Here is a 26,254-nt window from a genome sequence, read left to right as displayed (position 1 = left end):
CCAGATGTGCTGTAATTACTGTTATTTCCAGAGGCTGGTGTGACTCCCAGAGGGAAGCCACAGGCGCAAAGGGCACAAAAGCAGGCAGGCATTCGTGCCTTTCTGTAGCAGTGCTTTATTCACTCACACGGACTGCACTGCAGAAGTTTTATCCTACTGTAAGAACATCCCTGGGCCTGTGTCCCGTTGGACACCTTGTGGCGGCGGAGAAAAGCGGCGGGCAGGTATTTTAGCGAACACTACCGCACTTGTGTTTCCCGAAGAGGCTGACAGGGGGTATGTATGGATGCATGCCCTGAGCAGCCCCGGTGTCTCCCGCTGCTGTGTCACTTCGTGCCCGGGAGCGCCGCGCCTTCAGCCGCGCTCGCAGGGTAATGTCACCCACAGCTCCTGGTTTGTGCCACCTAGAGCATTCCGGATATACCTCCGTGCTCTGAAGGTCAGTATTCCATGGATGTTTAAAATGAGATGGGTAAAAATGGAATTCAGAGTTTCATCCTCTGGAACTTCTCTGCGTCGAGTTAAGCAGTGCTTCATCTTCCAGGTTTTCCAGTGAATGGAGTGCTTGATTCTAATTTTTACTTTTGTTTCAAGCAGAATAGGGGAAAGGCCATTAAGTATGTAATCTAAGTAAAGGAGAATACAAAAGCACTCTGACAGTGATAACAGATGGGGGCAGACGTTTAGTGTGGTTGTAATTAAAACAGTAATGTTCAAGAGCATAAAATATGAGATATAAGAAGTAGGAAAGGCAAGAAAAAATTTCCTTAAAGGAGGAAATCTTCTTGCTAAAAGTAAATAAAGAATATTTTCTTTTCTCTAGTGTGAAAGTGAATAAATCCTTCCAGAGCCTGTTGATGAATGTTTGGGGTGTTGTGACACTACATGATAAACAAATGCCTGCGTGGAGTCATTTTACCACTTGCTCCATTAATTTACATTAATCATAAAATCAGAAATATTAATTTGAACTAGGGATGAAACCACGTTCCTGCCAACATTTTTCCTGTGTCAAGAAAGATTTAATATTAGCAAATATACATTATTGATTTTGCTTTTTTGTTATGTAAAATAGAGATCTCTTACAGTTAGTGCATTTCATATAGCTTCAATAATTTCTATTTAAAATACGTTTTCACAGCTTTCAGAGTACATCTTCTTAGTAATCTTCTGTATCACCAGCACAGATAGCAAGTAAAGCACTCTCATAATGCCCTGAAGCAAAATGCTGCAAGGAAAAACAAAATCAACATTTCTTTGACTATACATTTTCTGAATTTTTCTTTTTTTTGGTGTGTGACAAGGACTAGACTACTGTAAGGTTTTGTAAAACATTGCATTGTTTTCATAAGGATTCTAGGCTGAGGTTTTTATGTTAATTTCACTTGTTATGGCCTTTGGTTGCTTGGGCACCTAGAAACTAACTTTGAAAGGCTGGATCAAATCTGTTTAATAGTTCTCAAGTTCAATACCAAAAATTCATGTCCAATTTCCTGAAGTTGCTGCACATCTTGCAGTTTGATTATAGTGACATAAAAAAGGTAGTGTCTTAGCAAGAGACATTTTTCTGTACAATTAAACAGATTCAAAGTTTTGTTTGAAGATACAGACCAGGAGTACAAGAGGAGCAGAGTTTGTGAAGGTACTACCTAAGCACAAGGATAAAACCATGTATTTACTCCAGTTTTGCACAAAGTGGTACCAGCCTAGCCTTACAGATCAACATGAGATAAGATGTTCTCAATTAGTGGAGAAACCATTCATACAAACTCTTGTTCAGCACACGCTGTCATGCCCTGTTTATAAACACATCTTGCATTGGGGAGGTATAAAATCACAGAGAGTGAGTTGAGAATTAATTTCTCATTCAAATCAAACTGAGGCACTGAAAATGTGCTATTGTTTTTACACCTTGCTTTTTTGTTTGCTTTGTTTTAAACCAAATGGTTAAACAGAGTGGTACAGTCTATGTGGTACCAGTGCTGAATATATGCAGAAGTTTGTGAAAACTTACTTTAATGTCATGGAAGAGTGATTTCCCATATCTCTCTTTGTATCGCTGCCGTATGTTCATCAGGTCTATCTCACTCCTGGCAATGAGAATCCTAATAACTGTTTTATTGTGAAACCCAAAGTCCTAAAATGAAAAAAGAAAACAAGAGGAAACTTGATATTTACATAATATATTTGCCCATCTGTGTATGTTCATATAAATGTTTAATAGATAAAGAAAAGATATACCCATATAGGATATATAAGTATATAGCATATAAAAGGTATACCCATAAAGGTATCCTAGATGTTAAAGGAGTCTAAGGGTTTTATTCTACTGAGTTACCATGTACTCAAATGATAGAATACGTTTAACTGAATAACAGAGGGTCCCTATATGCCAGTGATTTATCCATGCACTGAAACTTTTAAAGAAGGAAAATTTGACAAACTTTTTTCAATATTCCTAAGAATTCAATTTGTGAGTAGCAATTGTGACTGTTGTTATGGAGTCCATTCAAACTATAATGAAGCCAGTATCTATTTCACAAAAACTGCTGCCTCATATGAATTCTGTGAGATTTTTGACCATAGCTTTAGAATTTACATAGCTTTTGTTCAGATGTGTTTTATTTTAACTGTTTCTAAATAAATGTTCATAATTCTGTGAAGAATGGGGACATCTAGTGGCAATAAAAAGTCAAATGAAGTTAGCACTTACACAAAGAATAAAAGAATCTGCATGAAGTTCTGCAAAAAAATAGAAGCATTTTTCTTCATGTAACATTAATTTATTATTTAAGTTTTAGCCATACCTATTAAATATTTGCAGACAAAAAATTATGTAGTAAAAATAATGCATATTGAGTTCTGCACAGCAGGGGGAGTTTCCATGCATAAAAAAAAATCTTCAATTAAAAAAAATTGACAGTTACCGGACAGATAATTTTTAAAGTATCTAAATACTTAAACTTTTACTTCTACTACTTAGTTGCTTAGGCACTAGTGCTTTGAAATTTATGTAGGTACCAACAGTTTTAAAACACATGGTCACACCTTAAATATTGAAGACACAGATTTGTAAGTACTTGTTTTAGAATAATAAAACAAACAAAGAAACAAAAAAAATAGGGAAGCATATTTTTATGAAATGTGAAGTAGAATGACTACTTACATGAATTGCATTATAAAGCCTGTAAGCAAAGTAGGAAGGCTTGTCACGAATGCAGAGAACTAGGAGGGAAGAATTGTAACAGGTAAACAGAAGATTATTATAAAATAATTTCTTTAGGGCTTGAGCTCCTTGAAATAAAAAGCTGGGTAGTGCTGTCCATGTCTCAGGTTAAAATTAAGCTACCAATATTTTACTAATACAACTATATTTATAATTTTGAAAGTTTGGTGGTGGTTTGCTGTTACATCAAAAGGCCTATTAAATATCAGTGAATACATTCACATGTCCTATTTGTAGAAATATTTTTATCCTTACTTTGTAAAAGAAAGATAAATGTACATAAACCTTGAAACTTATTTATATACTACCAAAGTCCTGAAAACATAGCTGGTTATTTAATATGTAAAATCAGTTGGAAATGCAGTTGTCACACAAAATTTATTATCAAATAAAGTAGATACTAGTTCTGATCAGGCAGAAGCTAGTGCTGCATAGATATATTTTTAGATTTACACTAACAGGAGAAAGTAATTAAAATATTTTTTCTAATTATCTCAGAAAATTTTATTGCACAATATAGGAGATTAAAGTGGATAAAGTATCAGAAAAATAGTATCCTTGATGTACAAGAGATGATATACTAGAATTTATTACAAGATTGCTGCTAGTAAAAATAATATTTTTACATTACCTATTGCAACCAGTAATTCTTGAAAGTATCCATCATAACATTCATTAATGGCATCTACTATGTCTTGCCCAGAGATATTTTGGAACTCCTGGAAAACTTGGGGGGAGGGGTGGAAAAAAAAATGTTGTTTTATTCTAGTTCATTAATAATGGTCAACTTGCTTTTTATGTTTTTTATTCCTTGCTTCTCCCCAGTACTATAACTATTGAGTTTATTTTTTAACCTTATTATTCTCAGTGTTTCAAAGTGCCCAGTCAGGCAACCTAAATGATTTAGCCTGAACCTGGCTTCTAGGACATTTTCCCCTGGGCTCTTCAGCCTACAGTATAAAATGAATGCATGCCACATATCTAGCAACATCTGTTTGTGACACTTGGAACAATGTCCTGCTGGTAAGACAACTTCCTTGCTTGGCTTGGCTGAAACTGGCAAGACTGCTGGGTTGTGGCAAGGAGCCAGGACTCACATGACGCACACACTCGCTGCAAGGTGCAGATACGCAGACACCCAAATATCCAGGGTGTGCTTTCTCCATTACGGAAGGAGGAACATTCTTTTTCTGCTGACTACAAAACTTACGGAGGACTACAGTACAGGCAGGGCCCTCACACCTCAGGAAGAGAGCAGAACACAGAGCAGGTGTGTTAATCCTGTCATCATCAGCTGAATGGATTTGTTGATCCATGATAGCAAAGTAGTTCTAAGCTACTGTTGGAAGCTGACGTAAGAAATACAGCTGGCTGCACAGTGATAAACTTGTCAGCAGACAGACTGTTTTTCTACTGCAGAGCAGAAACTCAAACTTGCCACCAGGTGAAATAGGTTTATTTTCTACAATGGAAGATTTGGATAAGCTCACATAAATTTCCTGCAATCTGTAGCTCTGTCTGATTTTCTATTTTAAGTAAAAATGGCCCTTGTGTTTCTGTGTTTATGTTCATTACTGGAAGACAGGTGTGAACACTGAAGTCCTCCCATAAAAACTTCTATGAAACTTCTGAGGAAAAGCTTCAACAAAGTAATGTGTTTTCACATGCAAGCATTTGCTGAAAATATTCCATCCAGCTGTCCCTAGATGTTTTCCCTCATAAGAGTTGCTTAGGAAAAATGAATAGAATAGTTAAAAAAAATGTCCCCCATCCTGTTGTGTCATGTGTAGACTCAGTGCAGGTGTAACATTTGCCTTTCTTTGGTCATACGTTCTTCTCTGGGTTATTAGGCATCCTGATGCCTGTCTGTTCTGTCTACAGCTGTCAGTAGTCATCGGGCAAAGTTCAGTTTTGCATTACTTCCAAATTCCCATTCACATCAGTGCAAGTCTGAGAGCTCCAACAGTTTGCACTTGGTTTCAGGCTGATGACCTGCTGCACACTGGCTGTCTTGGTATGCAAAGCATGGCTTTCTTAGCGAGTCACATTTTTACTTTACACTCTGTATTCAAACAGCTGAACTGCTGGATTACCCATCCACAACTGCTGCTGACTCCTGTTGCAGAGAATCATTTGCAGCATGTTTTTGTGTTCGCCTGTCTTCTGCTGACATGCTTCCCATAGAATCTAATATATCAGAAAAAACGAAAAAAAAAGAGCAAAATATTTAAAGTAAGTCCTTCGTCACTTTCCAACATTTCTTTTCTGTTTTTTTTTAAATGTTTGAGAACTTCACATCTGAGCATATATACCATTGCATCCTGAGCAGCTGTAGAAGGGTCTGCATATCCTTCCATCCTTGTTCCCTGAGGGAAAAAAGAGATACATATTCTTCAAAAGTTAGATCCTAAACCACTATAGGAATATAAAGTTTTCTGTATATGAAGCTGTGTTGGATTTCTTGAGGTAACAAATATAGGCCTTTAGGTTGGATCAGTATATTGCGTGGTTGAATTTGAAAACGTGGAAAATATCTTCAAGTTGTCACATTATGTCTTAATTTTCTTTAATAAGAGGAATTCTGGAATTAAAAACAGTCTTGTGTGAATAAAAAGTGGGGGAAGTAGATAAACCTATCCCATTTTTAGTCATATTTTAAATAACCTTTTACCCGACCGACACAATCCCACCACCATTTTCAGAATTATTGATGTTATATTGTTTACTCTAATATATAACTCTGAGGGAAAAACAAGGATAAGAGTAACATTTGCCATTCACTGATTAGTTCTTATCAATATTCGTATTACCAGAAAAATCTTTTCTCAATGTATTTTTTTTCCTGCGCAAACCGTAGGAGCAAGCTCATCAAATAATAGAGATTTTGCTTGCTCATAATCATTGTCTAAAATTAAGATCCAGGGTTAGGAAATGGTTTGACAACTTTGATACACAAACCCCAAAAGAATAGTTCCATTTTTTACCCATACATTTAATAGCTTTTCAGTTACACAAACCAAGCTAAATTCTTTAGTAAAGAGACTATGTTCTGAATTATATAGTCAGAAAAAGAGAAGAGCACGCTACTTTTGGAATTACTTTTATAACCATAGTCATCTTGTAAGGATACAAATCAGCCTTTTTTGTAGAACTCTTAAGAATCTGAAGCTCATGTATTTACTGCAGTAATAATATGTGCTTGAAGCAATTTTGTTTAAAATTTACAGTCATGTTACCTTATATATGAAGGGAAGGATTAAAATTAGGTATTGGCTGTCAGCTTGTAGAATGACTTATTTCTAGTTCTTTTTTGTTAAAAATGCTAATTTACATGTTAATTAAATGGTGATAATTTCACTCAGTGAAATTTCTAGTAGTAGGATAAATTATCTGAAATGAGTTGTGATGGAATGGCTACATAAAATTACATACACAAGAAAACAAGGGAATAAAGAGAGGGCAGTTACAATAAAATAACTGTAATAATACTCTACATGAGTCAAGTGTCCATTTTCTCCAGTAATATTTGTATAATAAACGTAGGATAAATTATCTGAAATGAGTTGTGATGGAATGGCTACATAAAATTACATACACAAGAAAACAAGGGAATAAAGAGAGGGCAGTTACAATAAAATAACTGTAATAATACTCGTGTCCATTTTCTCCAGTAATATTTGTATTCTAATCTGCCTCACATTGGACATGAAAACCATAAATACAATATTATAGCAATTGAATAGTTTGCTGTGCATATGTGGAGCATGTTTCAGTTTTCTCTCAGTAGTCTGATTTAATAGAAATCAAAGCAGAGGTTTTCTGCAAAAAAGCATTAAAGGATGCACTGGAAATGTTGCATGGTTATAGAACTAGAAAGGGTATGTTTTAATGAAATATCACTGAGTTTTAATATAAGATGATATGCAAGCATGAGTGATTTGACTAAAAATCTTCAGAAGTTCAGTATAACTGAGTCAAGTTGAAATTTCCTGCAACTCTTCCTTATCTTGAGTGAAATAGCAGATTTTCTTAGCCATGAAATTGCTGATTTTAGGCTTCTTTATCTATACCTGCTGGGGTTTAAGAAAATTAGGTCTAGTAATGTATAATCAGAGATTACTTTAAATTTGGTTCATTTGATGGGTAAAATATGTCCCATGGTTTTAATAATTATGAGAAGTGAGGTTGCTTAAGTGAGGTTGCTCTTCATTTTTAAGCAAGGAAAAAATTTCATTATTAGGGAAAAAATCCAGCATGAGAAAAAAATATTTTCTGTTTATAGCTTCTGCTTTTGAAATTTCTGTCTTTTTAACTTCAGTGAAGCCTACTGTTATTTCAAATTTGTGTAAGACGTTTTTCCCTAGACGTGCATGTATTTAAAAGTACAGATACACCTCATGTATGCTGTTATCCCATGGCAGTCCTTTATTATTTGTTACTCTGGTTTGCAGAAGATTTTAAAGATAATGAGCACAGTAACTGCAATGAGAATGACAAGGATGACCACTCTGCTGTATAAACTACGGACTGGTAAAACTGCAAAAGTTGGTACGTGTAAGTGATACTTTCTTTGCTTCTATGCTAGCATTTTGTGATTTAACATATGCAGTAGCACAAAGAGCATTATATTTTAAGCAGTGAATTCTTTGATTCTTTATTTCTTAGTCAAATGTGAATATATCTCTATTTTCACATAATGTTTGACTTGTTTATCATGTATTCTGATAATGGAGAAAACATACACTTTTAAGAATTACAATCACATTTGTACATGCAAGTAGTCTCATTTTGAGATGAGACAGATGGAGCAAAGGGTCAGCAGATGCCAGTAGGAATTTATAGAATAATCTGTTTACCTTTGCTTTTATCTGATATCCAAAGTCTAAGTCAGAGTAGATTAAGGAATTCAGTTTCTCTTCTTCATCAGCTTCCCTCCTGTTTTTCTGTTTTGAAAGTGCAGCCCTGTTGAACTAGCTTTAATCACAGTCACCTTAAAATGTAAAACTTATCAAATGCTATTGAAAGTCATTATGAATCTTTTAGAAATGTAAGTCATGGTTCTTGTTTTTGCAGTACCTGAGCAAGGTTCATGAGTGTATCTCTGAAGTGACCTGAAGTCGCAGAATCGATATCTTGTTGAAGATCAGTATTATATTCTAGGTTAAACCAAAAACATGTAATCTTAAATCACAAATGAACATGCTCTGAAATGGTCAAATTAAGATTATCAATCAGAGGATAAATAGGCTTACTCTATTCAAGTGTAACCTGGGCAGGTTCTACAAGGACCTGGCTCTGGGGCTGGCACATCCATCTGGCCCTGCTGGGGGCCCTCAACCACTGTCCCCACTGGCCTGCCCACCTATCATTTTGCTTCAGCCTTTTGTGTGTAGGTAGGGGAGAAGATGTGGAAAGGGAACTAGTCTGTGCTGGTCAGTTCTGTATTTTTGTGGTTCTGTTCCTTTGTGTGTGCTAATACCTCCAGAACAGACATAGTACAGCTGCTACTCTGCACTTGGTAAAAAAGCTTACGCATTAGGTAGGCTTCTTTCATCTGGAAGATCTCCATATTTGATCTTGAGGCTAATATGTCAATTAGGCATTTTTCTTCTGTGTCTATTCCCTGTACAGAAAGAAATAAATATGAAAAGATGTTGTGTAGTAGAAACCCCAGTTTTTAAAAGAAAGCAATGCTGTCCTTATCAGAAATAATGAAATAATAGCAGTTTCTGTACTTTTGTATAATCTACCTGTTCAAATTACTTTAATATATTTAAAATATATTTCTAAATCTGAATTTCAGCATGTACCTTAGCAAGTGGGAAATTAAGCAAGACTAATGTTGATAGAAACATAATGGGAATAATTTTAGAACTTTAGTAAGAATTATTGTTTGCTGAAAGAAATCAGATACAAAGATTGAGCATACATCCCTAGCAAGTGTTTAGGAAATCTGAGGTAGACATGAGTATAGGTATTATGTTGGTCTTCACTCTTCTTATCATCTTCTTTTTTTAAAAAAATTATTTAGGAATGCTGTAGTCTGTAATATCTAGCAGAGAATTTGGTATTAAAGGAAAGCATTGTGGAGTACATGCAGTGCTGCAAATAATTTTCCCACAGGGCTTGAATTAATTTTATAAACTTCAATTGACATAAGATGTTGTGTATATGCTGCTTTTGATATACTCATGGATAGTGTTGATGACTATTCTGCATTTGGGATAAAGGGAAAGCATTAGAGCCTGTAGAGACACATGGGCTGTTTTTTTTACCTTGGCCATATGAACCCAGGTCAAGATAGAGTACTGTAAGAAAGTTCAAATTTGATCCACATTTAGAAAAAAATAAACTTTGGCAATTTTGTCAATAATACTAATGAAAGACATGATTCCTTTATCAGCAATGATATTTCACAATCCTTTTAACGCCAACTATAATAAAGACATTCCAGTACTTCTAAAAATTGATTTAAGTGTCTGAAGAACAAGAAAAAACTATTAACTTTTTTGGGGGGGTGACAGAATTCTCAAAATTGGCAAGATAAATCATCTTGCTCAAAGTCTTGTAATCTCTGTCTTGCTTGTGACAGCAGACAGTAGCAAATATTCATGGAAAGAAAAGGAAACCAGTGTTGAACTCTGATATGACTTCCTGTCTTTTAGGAGTTGGTAATTCAGGAATTTCCTGAGAAGAATTATTTTCAATAGCAAACAGTCAACCTGGTTTCAAAGAATATATTGAAGTCCTCTATGAACTAAGTTGTGCTTTTGGTCTCCACAATGCCCTCTGGGAATGAATTTCACCAGAAATGACCTGATATTTGAAGAAATGTTTTTGTTCACAATCTTCAGTTGTGTGAGGATTGCAGTCTCAAATCCAGGGAAGAAAGGGAAACATTTCCTTCAAAATAGGAAATCAGTTCTGTTTCAATGGCGTTACTATTACTTTGTTGTAGGCACACAGTTTGTGGTGATTGGGAGTGGGGCTGTGGCCGAGCCTCATCCCCAGTGGGTGCAGCTGTGAGCAGCAGGTGAGCAGCACAGACAGCAATGAGCCATGGAGTGCCCAGGGGCTCTGACCAACCACCAAAGGACACACAGATGCAAAACATGTAAGGAGAGGGGTGTAAAAGGTTGGGCTAAAGAGCAAAAAAAGGGTAGATGCTTGTGATCTTCTGAAGTGGAATGATGTCACTCTGTATAAGTAGGTGTTAGACACTTTCAGATTTGGTGTGGTGTTACTCTCTATGGGTGGTGTAAAAGGTTGGGCTAAAGAGCAAAAAAAGGTAGATGTGTGTCACCTTTGGAAGTGGAATGATGTTACTCTGTTTAGTGTGCTAGACGCTTTCAGATGAGGGATGGTGTTACTCTGTATGGGCGAATGCTTAAAGCTTTCTGGACTTGTATGGTGATACTCTCTGTGTCATGGCCCTCTCAACTGTGCAGTATGCTGTGACAATTTGTCACAGACTAATTTGTAAGAGTTTATGCCAAGACGTGGTCTGCTAAAGAAGTATTGGTCTTTAGAGAGGTGAACTTTAGTGCATGGCACTGGCTGTGGAAATAAATTTGGTTTGTAGCATACATAAATGCTTGCAAAAACCAGCACGTTATGTTTCCCTGTGTAAATCTTTCTTCATTTTCTGAGTTGATCATGGGTGTTAAATGGGTTGTATATGTTCCATGATAAGGATATTATTTATGCTAATTTTATCACACTGATGGATAAACTTGAAATAGCACTGTATTTTTGATGACTAGTGGACTAAGTGGTAGTAAGCTACACCAGTGTACTATCAGTAGCTTATCAACCAATTAAATGTAAAAAAAAAAGTGTTTAGTATTCTAATTAATGACTGCAACTGTAAGCAATTCCGAATATGAAGATTACCTTCAAGGCATGCCAAAGCTCATGGGCATCATAAGATGCAGGTGGGTACATCAAGCCAACCATAACTTCTTTAAAGTGATGAGAGAGATTCTCTTTTAGGTCTGTTATCAGATCCTTGAAAAGAAAAAGAATGTGCACAGACAGGATTATCTCTATATGACTATAGAGATACTTTACACTTTACTAAGACACCTTAAAAAATTATTAGTGGTTTTCTCTCCAACTGATTTAGGATGAACTGTCAAAGATGAATTCTGGCTAAAATTAAGTAAAAAAAACACCAAACTTTTAAGTAGTACATGTTTATTCTACCAGTATGAGCAAAATAAGAATAGGTGCACAAGCCAGTAGGCTGCAATGGATTGTTGGCTTTCAGTTCATTAGAAAAGAGAAGAAAATGCAGATGTTTAAGTGCAACTATTACTTAAAGTCTTGGAAAACTGGATATCACAGCACAGTATCTGCAGCTTCCCTTACCCTATTCCCTGTGCGAATCCGAGAGAGGTAAGCACCTTTGGAAGATCAAGCTCATGAAACACAGGTGGAGTTGCTTTTGGATTTTGGTTTTTTTTTTTTTTTTAAGTATTACCATGTGAATAATTTAAGAAAAATCATCTCTATTGCTCCTAGTACATAAAAATACCAGCTTTTTTTGGATAGCTGGGAGGTCATATGCTCCATGCTTTGGATGGCTGGGAGGTTATGTATATTTTACATTCAAACTGAATTCACTGCTTTTGATAGATGCTGGATTAATAACATGGAACCCTCGTTTTCCTCCTCATATTTCTCAGTTCTTTCTTGCCAGATAGCTGAGTAATGGATTAGTGTTTCCTCTCCATTCTCCCCATTCCTAGTAGCATCCTTCAAAACACTGCAAATGCAGAGAGTTTGTTAAGTTACTACTAGTTACTGTTTTTGATTGAGGACACTTGTGCAGGTTTTTTTTTTTTAATATTTTGTGTGCAGCAGTAGACACCTATAAGATCTTCTAGTCTGTCTGAAAGGCATGCCAGAAACAGTTCCCATTTTACAAATGAGTGTGATTCCAGAGCTGTATTTTTTCAGGCCTGTACTTTGATTTTACTATGTTTCAGAATACAATTAGTTTAATAGCTAGAATAGCAATGAAGGAAGACATATGCATATTAAAAATTAAATTTATGATGGAGAAACATACACAGTCTTTGGCGAATGCACTTTGGATTCATTTGACAGCCACTAAATCACACATGGAGTAGAAATTAATTAATTAAGACATTTTACTTCTGATGACATGCCTGTGGGAAAATGGGTTAATAATACAAATGGATACTACTTAAAAATTACTCCTGCAATCAGAACTAAGGGAAGTATTGGAAATGAGAAAAGAAAAATCTAAGTTGTCATTATTTTAAGTTCCTAATCATCTTCGCTGTAAGAAATCCTTGGAGGCTAATTGTAAGAAGGAATCTTAAAACTTCTGTCTCAATCATGCAGCTAGTTCAGGTCTCTTTAATTTTTTAAAATATTTCTCTCCTTCTCATGTCTCAGTTTACATTTGTCTAATGAATGGGCATAGTGGCTACCATATTGAGCAGACTGAAGTAAAGAGGGAAAAGGATTGGGCCAACAGGTTTACCGTAAATTGAACTGATAGGTTAAAACTGCTGTTGTCTTGCTACATCTCTGTCCTGTGATGTTTGCCACTCATAAACTGGGCTTGCCAAATGGTGCATTTGTTCAATGCAATATAGCCAGTGGGACAAATTGCAGCCAGGGAACTGTGATGTGTGCTAAATTATCTTTCAAAGCACAAACTGGAGCAATGCAGTGCAAGATAACCCCACCAAGAATGTGATGTTTCTTAGAAACTGTCAAGAGTATCATGATGAATCTTGCACTGTGAGGTGTACCCAGTGCTTAATGAATTCATTTGAATTAAAATTGTGGGTATATTGGAGTATGCCAGGGAACTGTGATGTGTGCTAAATTATCTTTCAAAGCACAAACTGGAGCAATTCAGTGCAAGATACATCACATTCTTGGTGGGGTTTTCTTAGAAACTGTCAAGAGTATCATGATGAATCTTGCACTGTGAGGTGTACCCAGTGCTTAATGAATTCATTTGAATTAAAATTGTGGGTATATTCCATGATTTTTAGGGTATTCTATGCCCCATTGCTAGAATATGAAAAGTTTTCTTGATTTTCACTTCTATTATTATTCATAGTTTTAGAAACTGAGATTCTTAAAAAGGATATCTGAGGTTTTCTTTGGCTTTTGCTTTCTTCTGGGTCTTTACGTCTGTGTCCACTGCCTTTATAGCACTTCATGTTAACTCATGTGGCTGAAAGAGGTATGAATTTAAAGGTAATATGTGTTTTCATGGGTATTTATTGATTTGTTTATATTTTTATTTTGAAAAGAGCCAGTTATCTTTGTGGTGAGCAAGTCAATAATTGTTCTCTGTGAACACGAAATAATTGCATTCCTGAAGAACATTTGCGAAGGCTTTATTGTGATACTGTGTTATCTCTAGATCATCTTCATGTATCAGAGCAGAAATTAAAGATAAAAACATGACATTAATATTTAAAAAAAATTCCCGTGTTAAAGTGGTAGGTCCAGTTGATACACTGTAGAGAAAAGTTTAGAACAAACCAGCCAACTGCTATAGATGGTGTAGAGAAGGGACTGTCCAGTGGAGGAGATAAATGAGCACTTGGGCAGAATGGGCTTGGGTGCTTCATGTCAGAGGCACCTTTGGGTAGCTTGACACACTTTAGTTTGCTGTAAGTAACATTAAAACTCAGGAGTATTGCATGGCTAAACACTGAACTTGTATAGTTTGTATGTGTGATGGCAACCTAATAAATGCCTCATAATAGAAAAAAACCAGGTTTAGTAATATAGGTCCTGATTTCTATCACTGTCACGGTCTCTGGAAGGTGGATAGCTGTGATTCAGTTATTGTTCTTTTATTGTCTCTATAAAATATTCATTCAAGGCTATGTCTAAAATATCACAATTATTGTGTTTCATTTTTCTTAACAGTCCAAATAAAGTCATTGATCTCCTGGAGATGAGGAACAACACAAAATTATCCTACTACACTGACTAAATCCAGCTCCTTTTCCTCCAGTTCTAGGACAGTAAATGTGTGTTTGACCTTATTCAGGGGTCAGTGGTTTTGAGGTTTTTTTTTTAGTATCAAGTTGGCAAAAGATTGTCTCTAGAAAACTTCTTGGCCACCCAAACATATTCTGCTGGTTAATGAACTGGAGGTGTAAAAGCTCCACATAATGTGAAGGTTTTTGAATGAACCATTTCTAGTTAACCCTAATTAAGGGAGATGGCTCTGTGGTAGCGTTTGTGCAAACTCATTGTTCTCACTCATGCTGATTGATTCAAGGACAAGCAGACACTGGCCTAGAAGGAATTTTCCAGTGAGTCCTTAGTTTTACAGACTTTGGGAAATGAAGAAAACTGTGTCCTAAGTGTTTGTCTGCCTTCTTTCAGGGCAAGGGCATGTCTAATCAACTTTATCAAATAGTATATGGTTTTACACTGTACTTTTCATTACTTTCACATGAATTTTACAAGGGGTGTTACTATTACTTTTGTTCCCATATAGCTGTAGCAACTAAGGAAATTGCAGGCACTGCAACTTTACCCAAGTCAGTTGGTTAACAGTAGATCTGGAAATAGAACTGTTCCTATATAGCTCTAGCAACTAAGGAAATTGCAGGCACTGCAACTTTCCCCAAGTCAGTTGGTTAACAACAGTAGATCTGGAAATAGAATGAGGATATCCATCTCTGTATGTTTAAGAACTTGGATAACAAAAATTCTATTGTTATGTACAGTAAGTATTGATAAAATACAGCTTTTAAAAAATAACTTTGTCTTAAATTTTAAACACCTTTCAAAGATCATAACTGTAACATTAAGCAGCTCAGATGACTATTGTGCTTAATGTACAGATGGGACTATATGGAATGAGGTGTGAGACTGTCAGTGCTTGAGATGTGAACATTAATCATTATGTAAGATAAAAAGCCTATAACTCTTCTGATTGTGTTTTTCTTTGGTTACAATACTATTTTATTATTTATTCCCAAAAACTTGAAAAATGTATTTCAACTCCCCCCCCGCCAAAGCACATAAAGGAAGAAATAAGTCTGTTCAGATATTTTAGGCTGGTCAATAGAGAAGAATGGCCTGTAGAAGAAGGAACTTTTCTTGTCCTTTTCTGACTCTGTGTGGCAGACAACACTTCTGCTGTAGAAATGACAATGTGATGCCATCAGAGGTATCATTAGCTAGCAAGCAAATTTGTGTGCCAGCCTGTTGTGCCAGCCAGCTGTCTGACAGGCTGGTTCCAGTGAGTGACCTGAGAGAAGAGCTGACAGCTGCACAGGAGACAGGAGAGAAAGACATAATAAAAGTACAAAGTGTTGTCGTACCCTGCCATACATGTCTCTGTATGCCTCAGCAATCATGAGCCGCTGGGAGTTGCAACGCTGAGTTAGGATTTCAATCAACACATCCTTTTCACAACCTGAAAAGGAAATGACACAGGCTCTAAATTAACAAACTGGTGTTAATTACTTACATTTGTGATTGCTTGTGTTTTGTTTAGGAACATTAATTTTTTTGAAAAACTGATCAAGATACTAATATCCCACTAATATTTACCAAACACTTAGATTTCTGCGCTTGTGTGTCTTGCACTTGCTGGTATAATACCATCAAAAGGTGAAGCAGTCTGTTATTACCAGATGCATCCTCACCACTCAAAAGCTCAGTGGATTTGAAAGCATCAGTAAAACAGCAGCTTTCAAGGATTCAGAACTAGACCCAGTAGCACGATTTGTGGCGGAGCCTTGGAAGTCATGCTGGTGTGTTCTGTTGTTATTGATTAAATTGTCATGTAAGAATTAGGGATCTGTTTTATGAAGATGATAAATTTGTTAGACCATTTGTTGAAAAACTCAAAGTTATAATTTCAGAGGAACTGTATGAAGTTTTAAAATACAATATTTTACTCCATTTCCAAAGGACATTTTATTGAAGGTTATCTATGATGGTTTGCTTGATAGGTAGAACATACTAGTAAACTTATATAATGAATCTGTATTATTGCTTATGAAAAATATTAGCATATTCAGAAAATTATGTTGGGGTTTTAAAATTGTTTTTGCATCCCAAGGGTTGGGATACTGTACATAACAATTCCTTTTTACTTTTCAGAAAATAGTTATCACTAGGAATCTTTACAGCTTATATAGTCTCTATAGTAAAACCTGAGAAGGATCCAGATATAGGAAATATTACAAAACTTGTGTAGTATCAGTGGGACAGCAGAGATAACTAAACATCCTCATAAGACTGAATGCCATGTGCAGGATTAAGGATCAGTGTCAGTGCCTGTAAGGGATATGGTGACTTTACCTTCTGTGAAGATGAACTTTTTGTCAATTGTCCTTTAAATTACAACTTTGTTCCATGTACTTTGATAGGCAGGTTAAAATTAAGGTTGATGTACTTGTGCTTAGAGATGATAGTCTTCATTTAATACTCTATATTTTCATATATTAACAACATTGAAATATTTAATATTTTAGTGACCTTATCTTAGAAGTACTCTTTGAAGTGTAGGGAGATATTTAAAACTTTTCATCTGTAGCCAATTTGGTCATAAAGACACTTCAGATTTCCGTTGATGAATAATGCTTATTGTGGTTCATTTGACATTAAATCTGAGTCCTCACATTTTCATTAAAGAAATTGAAAACAGCATGCAAGATCTGGTGCTGTACGGTGTTGTGAAAAGCCCAAGGGGTATAAAAGCTCTGATACAGAGAACAGTTTTAAAGTGAGGAAAACATTTCAGATTTACAAAAAAAAACCCCATAGATCAATATTTTTACCCTCAGCAATACCAACAAGGTGCAATAGGAAAATTTTAAGAATCTGAACTGAGAAAAATTCCTTTTGTGAACAAAAGTTTTTTGGAACCAACACTGAAAGCAAAACCAGAAAAAATAATGAATTGTTTAAACTTTCTATTCCATTTGTTTTTATTTGTTATGACTAAGAGACTTAGCAGACCTTGGTAGCACTTAATTGTTTAAGTTACAATTGTTGAAGTTTCACTTCTTAGGCCTCACTCTAGTGGTGCAACACAGAATTCTGTTTTTCTTGTTTTCTCAATGCAGTGTTAGTATGGATTTTAGATTAATCTTGATGAACTCTTAGTTCCTGTAAGTGCAAATGATTTATTTGGACATCATCAGTGTGTCTTATTCTGATTTCTTGAAGAATCTGCAGATAGGTGGCAACAATTTTATAAGTTTAGATTTTGCCTAATGCTTTATGTGAGATTTCTGAAAGAGGAAATTTGTGTTAGAATCAGTCAAGATACTCACTAATTCCCTGTAGAGCTCCTCCTAGCAACTGGGCATCCATTATAGGGTTAAAATTTGGAGCAGGAAGAATTGTTCCTTGTGTCTACAGAAGAAAAAAACAGACTTTAATTGAGGTGTTTATATTTTTAACATGATATAACTTATTCTGCTGCAAACCTATAATCATAACTTTAAATTTTCTTTGTTTCATGTGGAGCAGGATGTGTAGTTTTTAATTTATGAAACAGAACTTGCATAGGAAGACAGACCATATTGGAGGAAATTGCCCCTAGCATGAGTTAGGCCTGAATAGGAAAAAAAATATAAATCACTTTGCCAACCTATTTAAAAAATATTATTTTATTTTTCAAATTTAATCCATGGTATCCCTGACAGTCTTCAATATTTATTCCTCATGGTATTTCTAATTTGAAAGGACTAATGAGAAAATGATGAGATCCATAGGTTGCTTACAAACCTGGTGATTTATTAAAGCAGTGATGTTACTGCCAAGTGAGATAGTTTTGAGATTGCCATGTAGAAGACAATGCAATTTTTCTAGTTGCTTTGTAACTGATTAAATTACTGTCAGCTCATTCTCAGTGATACTTTATTTCATGTATTTTTTCCTATTCTTTCTAAGAAATTTGTGAAGAATAAAAATAACTAAATTTAATAGAATCACAGACTAATACAAGCAGAAGAAAATAACTGTGGTTGGCAGATACTTAGCTCTGTCTTCTGGTTAGTTCACCTGAGAATACTGTCTGTTTTACCTGACATACCAAATATAAAAATTCTTTTATGATGATTCTTGAACTCAGTCAGTGCATCAGATTAAAATAACACCATTAACTTCATATTTACATTTCAAAGAAAAATGGGATATATTTTATAAGTATGAATGGCGTAGTTTTACAAATGCTTCCTAGAATCAGAGCTTACATGACTTATGCTAATTAATTAATTTTCTTGCTTTACATATTCTTGAAAGTCTTTTGTACATTGTGCCTTCACATATGATGACATACACGAAAGTTTTGTGCATGGCCGCTAATCACTCTTGCCTGGCTTGAAATCTAAGCAGAGGAATTAAAAAGCACCAAAGAAAGATTGTGTATTTTAGCTGAGAAGCTAAAAATGTATCATTTTTTGATACATTTGATCACTGCTTTAAACCCACCAAGCAAAGGTGGGAAGGGAGTGGGATAAGGTAGGGTTTGACTACTAATTAACAAAAAAATATGTAATTTGTAACCATGAATGCTATGTCTCTGTTGAAATGCATTGGCTCTGTGAAGGTCTGATGATCAGGCAATGGTCTTCTGTGGGTTACCATTTAGCTCATTACCTTGTGCAAACTAGAATGGAAAAATTCACTTGGTGTGTGAACTGGTGTTTGTGCACCAGGAAGTGAGCCTGCGTTTGGGACAGCAGCACTTCTGTCCTGTGGCAACAAGATGCTACACAGCCAGTGAGAAAGAAAACCTTGCTTCTAAAGTAATGCAAAAATTCAGGAGATTTGCTTTTCTGGGCAAATGATCACTCTAATGCTCTTTGGTGTATCTGGGGAGAAGGGTAGGTGGTATAGTTTATAGTTGTTGAGCAAGACTTACAGTAATCTTCTGTACTGGGACATAAACTTGAACATTGGGGCAGGTGTTTTGTTTTGCAGAGGTTTGTTACAATCTTGTCATACTTTGGAAGCATCTCTGCTTACAATGTTTTTTGCTCGAAATAACTCAAATTGTTGAGGAGATATATCAAAACAATATTATAGTAGGAGGGGTTTTGCTTCGAGAACCTAGGGCCCAAGGTGTAAAATCATGTTTCCTCAAAAATTATACAGGCTTGCCCTGCCTAAATGTGCCTAGGAAATGTCTAGCTAGCAGCAACGTTCATCACTGCACAAACAGAAGGAGCAGAGAAGTAGAGACATTCAGAAATGCCTCTACTGAATGAAACTTCAACAGATTGGATTTTGATCAGGGAACAGGCAACTACATATGACTAGATAGTTCCTTTCTGTTATTTTTGGCTAGAGAACATCTAGCCAAAATCTGCCCTGTTTGAAGCAGGGCATTTTTTAGGCTTGATTGAACACCTGAGTATAGTTACATGTACTGCTCTCTCACTTCACTCATTCCCACTGAAGTCAGCTGTGACAGACCCCTGGAACTGAAGAAAGCTCAGTGGAGCTGAGCAGGAGCAGTGTGCCCATGGAGCTCAGGGAAAAAGGCAGTGCGTGGCTGACCACAGCTGGTGCAAAGAAAACTTATTTTAGCTCAGCATAAAGCAAACTGAGTGTAGCTATCAACATTTGAGAGGGAGGATGAACTTGTGGTATAAATGTTTACATATGACTTCACTAAAAGAGTGTGAATGTCTTCTTGACTTGGCCAGATGAGCATGAGGGAAGTGGAAACCTGTCTAAGCCCAATGCAGAGCACAAATACTGAAGAGGTAGCAAAATAATCTGCAAATAATTTAAGTCAGTTTGAGCTGACTTAAACCCATAAATTCCTTCTCTGTGATGGCCAGCAATGCAGCAGAGAGCATGTCATAAAAGGCAGTAATGCAGATCTCATCTGTATTATGTCTGTATGTTTTCAGTACACAAGTTTTCCTCTGCTACGAAAACTTGTGTAAAATCACATAAAAGGCAGTAATGCAGATCTCATCTGTATTATGTCTGTATGTTTTCGGTACATTTTGTATTACTCTGCTAGGAAAACTTGTGTAAAATCGTTTAACTTGATATTATTCATTACAGCCTCTATGGGTGAAATATCTGAAAGAACCTAGTGAGAGTACTGGACTCTGACATCAGGATGACCAGTTTTGAGTCTATGGCCACTTATGTTTTACTTCTGCATCTTTTGCTTCCCTAAGCTCTGGAAAGCATAGGAAAATTACCAGTATGATCTCATGATTTTTCTTCTGTGTGCCTCAAGATGGTTCACTACAGGCATGAGCAGAAATTGCTCTTCATGGCAAAGTAAAATGTACAGAAGTGAAAATTGCATTGTGGTTGTCTTGGTGATGTCAGAAGAAGTTTATGTTCACTGAATATAATTTCTCTAAATACAATGTTCTCCATCCTATCCGCACTAGTTAAACAAATTGTGACAAAGTGACAGAAATCTTTTTGTAAGTGTGGAAGAGCAGGGACATTTTTGCACTGTTTAATGTTCTTATTGTGACAGATTTTTCCTAATTTCACAGATAGCATCAGTGAAAGTATTTTTGATTTCAGGGAGCTTTTGGTTCCTACCGTTAATGAGCAAAGGACAGGTAGGTGGCCTACCAACTCGCTATTCAATCTAATAATTCTATAATTTTTTTCAAATAAAGAAATTAACAGGAATTTCTCCAATAAAAATTTCAAAATAAGTCAACATTATCAAACACCCATTAGTCTCAGTAGTGTGGGATTGAGTGAAAAAGGAACTTGTGTTATGCTCTGAGTGTCAACTTGTTCTGTGAACACTGCAGATAAAAACAGTTGGGTTTTTTTTTGCTGAATTTTTTGTCTCAGTTTCACTATGTACTTGCAGTTCATTTCCTCTCCTTGTTCCTCTAGGAACAAGCCTATGGGGTCCTTTCTGAGACAACCACTTGCTAAGTAAATATGGCTCAGTCCCATGACTGAATCCAAAGTCTGGATGTATTATTTGGCTAATGCTAGGCCAATGGAATAAATGACTATTGAGTTCCAACTGCTTTATTTTTAACTGGTAATAGAATTTAGTTCCCTCACTGTCACTGAACAGTGTTTCCACAAAACTTCAGAAGAGATTGCATTCCTCTACCAATATGATTAAAATTCATTATAAAGTTCAAAGTTAGAGCTAGGAACAGGTGGATTGACGAATATACACAAATAGAGCCAAATTTTCTGAGGAAGGGGGAAATGTCTATAGTTACTGAAAAGATGTAAAGAATTGTACATTTTAATTTTGATATCTGGATTGTAGCATCCCTCATAACATAATCATTTTGCTGGAGCTCTCATTGCAAGATTAATATTCAGCGTGACAGACTTTTCTGCATTATAAAGCATGTCTTCAAAAAGCATCAGAGAAAAGGAATTTCCAAGAGCAATTTAGCCTTTTTGTGGGTTAGTTTAGACAAACTGCTGTATGTGAACATAGAAGAATGATTTTCATGCTGTCTTTCCTCTGCAGCATCCTAGTGAAGGGGATATCTGTTTTTCAGAAGGAAAAAAAAAAATTTTGCTTTTTTTCTCAGAAAGTGTCAAAGTATAAGCAAGTAAATCTCCAAAGGTGATTCAGTAATTTTTTACATTAAGATATTTAATCATCTTTCTGATCTCAGGATACGCTCATGTTGAAAACCACAGATCTGTCTCTACACAGGTGGCCTGGGTAGGCACTCTATAAGTATTTCTGGTTTTGTACATGTTCTTTTAACTCTCCTGTAAGAAACTTATTACAAATTAAGCTGAGCAGACAGAACAGGTTTGTGTAGTGTTGGTGGAATGAATCAAAACAATGAAAAAGATTGGAAAGGGTCTGAAAAATTTATAATGGTTCTGGAAAATGATACTTGGAATTTACCTTCCTTCTTTGCAAAAGCAAGAATGGTCAGTAAAAGCTGTTACTGAGTCATAAGCAGTTCAACAAAAGTATCAGTAAAAGGTGAGGCTGCTTTTATCAAATTATGATGTGCAAACTTGAGGCAATTCAGTCTTGTGATGGAAAATAATTCTGAAGTATAATCAACCTTCTAATAATATTTGTTCAGTAAGTCATTCTGCTGATAACAAACAAAGTCAGACTCCCTTGTCTGAATATTTCCCATTTTCCCATAGGGAGTGTCTACTAAAATAAAAGGTTTTCTTTATTAGCTAACCACATGCTATGAGCTAGCTATACTTTTGCAAAGATATCATTTGAGTGCATCTTTATTAAATAAAAATTTAATGAGTATTTTGTTTTGTTGTGAGTTTATTGTATGTGTTTAATTTAATTTCAATAATATATGATACAGTAGTGGAAGGGATACTTCTAAACATAGAAAACTTCATTCTCCAAAACCTTCCATCTCTCTCTGTGTATGTATTTCAGAGAGGTCACAGATGTAATCTTGTCTAATTTCTGGTAGTTTTACCTGTGGCATTTATTATAGGGTATTTTTTTTATTGTAGTATTATTCGTATGGAATCTCTGATAAGGATGATGCCTTGAATTTCTGAATCTGGCAGGGCTGTTGCTGTTAACAGTTTGTACATCTCATTCTTGATCTTGAAGAACTCCATCCTATCTGATTGTTCACAGATAATGGATGCAATTACTGATATGGGTAGCATAAAATATAAAGAAGATCATCTTAAAGAAAAAAGCACATTTTGAAAACAATACTTGATTTTTTTTTTAATTTTATTTTTCTTATACTTCTGATTTAATAGTATATTAATGTTCTGGAATTTCTTGAAAAATGTCCCTAAGTCCAAAGTGCACTTCTAGGACTTTTTTGCAATCTAGAATAGTGTTTAAGAGGAGTAGAGAAGAAATTAATGCTATGGTTTCACCACTCAGTCATGTGTAAGGCCTGTTTTATTGATTGAGGCTTGCTAGAGATTTTTCTGCTATTTTGTTGTCTCTTCAAAGAAAACTGCCAGTGCTCCAAAACCAAATTGCTCTTGAAATACCAGCAGCATTTGGGAGAGAATGTTTACATGCAGCTCTGCCTTACACGTCCCCATTTTGTCTGGATGCCTCAGAAGGGAAGTCTCTTCCTAGGATCCAGTGATCTAGTTCATAAAAATACCTAATTTCTCTCCCTTTCCATTCCATAACATGTGGAAATTGGAATAAACAGTAAAAATTCACCTAATCTGGGAATCCATCCCAATTCTTTTCAGAGAAAGCCTGGAGTCAGATTTCCTGTCTTTCCTGGGACTTATATGCTCCCCATTTGTTTACAGTTGCTTCTCTGCTCTCTTGTCTCTGTGATTATGAAAAAACAAAGGTTTATCAGTGTGCCTTTTATGTTTAGAAGAAGAAGGAATAAAGAGTTTGCATTAAAACCATTTATTCTGGTGTATTTTGATGTAATTCAGTGTATCAAATTAGTAACTTCTGTCCCCTCTGCTCAAGTAGTTCATTAGGCTAATATGTAATAGTTACATTATATTAAGCCTCATACCATTGCAAACATCTGCCAGTTAAAAATTGTCTCATCTATTAGATTTTCTTTATAATGCTATCAAAATACTGCATTATTGCAAATATAATAATTACCAATTGTAATGAATTTAAATAATTTCCTCTGTAAGTTATTTTATAAAGTACTACTATTAATATCAGGACAACACATTATATGCAGATACAGTGTCATTATTTAAACATAATTCGTTGCAATAAATCAGTAGAAGAAAAGAAACTGTGTTCCTTGTCTTCTACAACAAAAACAAATCTACTACCTTTTTAAGATATAGCATTCTTTCTGTCTTCCTTAAATTATCATTAACAGATTACAAAATCACTGTAACTAAAAGAGGAAAAAAAAGAAACTAAGAAGAAAATATCTTTTCATTTCTTAACTGTCTAGTAAAGGATGCAAGATCCCAAACTGCAGAAAACCAAACATATTACTAATCATGATTCAATAGCAATCACTTTAGGAAAGCAAATATGTGTGATATAATTTCATCAGAAGAAATACTTTACTGGAAAGATTGGAATAATTAGTCAATTATACTTAATATTAAAATTAGAAAGGGAAAAGTATTTATCCTTTAGAAGATTCCATATTGATTTGTAAGTTTGTTGGGAGTGTACATGTAAAAAACCTTTGAAAGGAATGAATCATTATTCATACCAATAATAATTGAAAGAAAATCCTTAGAGAACATGATGATCAGTATGCCAGGTACAGAGAGAAATTTCATATTTTGTTGTTAAGATATAGTAACTCCAGCAGTTTCCAGAATGGAGATTTAAAATTTCATTAAAACATTTTTTTCCTCAAAGAGCACTAGTGAAGCCATTTAAAATATTGTGCAGCTTTTTGATGGGGAAAAAGTCACTGATAACTGTTCTTGTGTTGTGGCTCTTGTAGAGGTGGCATTTTTTTACTATAAAATATTTTTCACGCTATGAACAAAACAAATTTTTATAAATGATAAAGCTATTTAGTTACTTTATGCAGTTATGATGGTCTTGTCAAATTATAACCCCCTCAAAATAGTGCCAGAAATAGGTATCTTCTGAAAAATTCCCATTTTTATCTTTAATACGGTTGGGTGATAGTATGTAATTTAGCTTCTTTTTAGCAGCTTAGTGCAAGCATGGAAAATCGACCTTAAAGGCCCTCACAAGGAGGCTTGCATTGCTTTTTCTTGAAAGGTCTATAACTATGAGACAGGAACTGATAATTCTTTTTATTTGAGTCTTTGTTATATAGATATAGACTTTAGATATATAAATATATATATATATAAGTAACACCAGGATTAGACCCAAATCACAGATAAATTATCTTCACCTAAGATTAATTTCTACCAGTGAAGGGAAATGGATAGCAATGATGGTAACTCAAGAGGAATGAAAAGTTTTGGAAGGTTTCAGAGAACAAATAATTATACTCACATAATCTCCACAATACATTTTGCTGCAAGTCTTCAAGTTCTGTTGAGATGGAATAGTAGCTTCCCTAGACTAAAAGCAAGTGTAAATACAATTGTTTCAGTTAAATCTTGTTCTATTTTAGAGATTTGTGAGAAGCCGTCCAATCAAACTGATATGAAGTACATTAGGCTCCAAAGTAATGAAGCAGAACCTTGGTACCTTGTGTCCTTGGGCTTTATAGATATACTGTGTGCTTAGTCATTAACCATGCATTGAATAAGTGTGATTATAATGTAAGTAAACAGAGTCATTAGCCCAACACCCTCTGTTCTGCTGTGTTGATTTTAGGAATCAGAACTCAGCTAGTCACAGGATGAAACACTCACCTACCAAAAGTGCTTGTGTTAATCATTTGCTTTTCAGATTGGATCTGGTCTAGTTCCTTTTTTTCATCCTTCTGCTGAAATTGCTCAGCTCATCACTTGCTCTAGTATCTATTTCTAGCTGGCATGTACAGGAAGATGCTTTATAGCCCTTATATGTCACCCAGGGTAATCAGGTAGCCTTAGTGGAACTCTGTAAATGAGGATCTTTTCATGCAAGTTACAACTTGCAAAATCCTGCAAAGAACTGATCAAAAATCCTGTACTGTTGCTCTCTCCAAGGACTTATACAGAATCCTAACTATCCAACTGACAGTAAACTCATTTTTCATAGCTAATACCATGTTTTTCTGCTTATGATAACTATTATTGTAATAAACCATTGATAAAACATGAACTTTTCTCTCTCACACACAAAAAGGTATATAAAATAGAGGAACATAAAAATAGAGGTGCAGAATCAGCCTGTATATCCTCTCCTGCAACTTGAATGGAAGACATAGGCTACTGTTATCCTGATTGAGTCCATTTTAGAGGGGTAATGTTTTCCGGTAGTTGTACAGTGACAGTAGCTCAGAATTAAATCATCCCAAATTTTCTTAGTTTTCTTAATGCGTCCATCACAGACTTTGGAGCACTTCTTAAAACATGCATGGAGTTTTTTTCCTTATAATTTAGAAAGACTTTGGAAATAATAAAAAAATTACTTACTTTTTTTTATGCAGCAGTAGTGATTTGAAAAATTTTTTTTTTTTTTTTTTTTTT

The 26,254-nt window shown here is 35.2% G+C and overlaps 1 protein-coding gene across 1 annotated transcript; it reads right to left on the bottom strand.

The window, feature by feature from the left end:
• Nucleotides 1-432: 432 nt before the first annotated feature.
• ANXA10 (annexin A10) lies at nt 433-25,288 on the bottom strand. The gene is made up of 12 exons (XM_039699986.1): nt 25,128-25,288; nt 17,533-17,614; nt 15,568-15,662; nt 11,120-11,233; nt 8,759-8,849; nt 8,303-8,382; nt 5,539-5,592; nt 5,320-5,413; nt 3,858-3,953; nt 3,167-3,225; nt 2,015-2,137; nt 433-1,228 (listed from the first exon to the last, which is right to left on the bottom strand). Exons 1-12 carry the CDS (start codon nt 25,143-25,145, stop codon nt 1,160-1,162), a joined length of 975 nt encoding a protein of 324 aa, XP_039555920.1. The 5' UTR covers nt 25,146-25,288; the 3' UTR covers nt 433-1,159.
• Between the last annotated feature and the right edge of the window lie 966 nt (nt 25,289-26,254).

This window comes from Passer montanus, unplaced genomic scaffold (assembly GCF_014805655.1).
Source record: "Passer montanus isolate IOZ18808 unplaced genomic scaffold, ASM1480565v1 scaffold14, whole genome shotgun sequence".
In the NCBI taxonomy this organism is placed as follows: domain Eukaryota; kingdom Metazoa; phylum Chordata; class Aves; order Passeriformes; family Passeridae; genus Passer; species Passer montanus.
The sequence above is the reverse complement of the archived record's forward strand: the minus strand, read 5'-3'. Positions and strand labels throughout refer to the sequence as shown.

What these genes read in the sequence shown, in the direction of transcription:
- ANXA10 (XM_039699986.1), bottom strand. An exon ending in ACAGAGACATGTATGGCAGG is followed by an intron (nt 11,234 to 15,567) that starts GTACGACAACAC and finishes TTTCTTTTCAAG; the next exon opens with GATCTGATAACAGACCTAAA. An exon ending in GGCTTTATAATGCAATTCAT is followed by an intron (nt 2,138 to 3,166) that starts GTAAGTAGTCAT and finishes TTTTCATTTTAG; the next exon opens with GACTTTGGGTTTCACAATAA.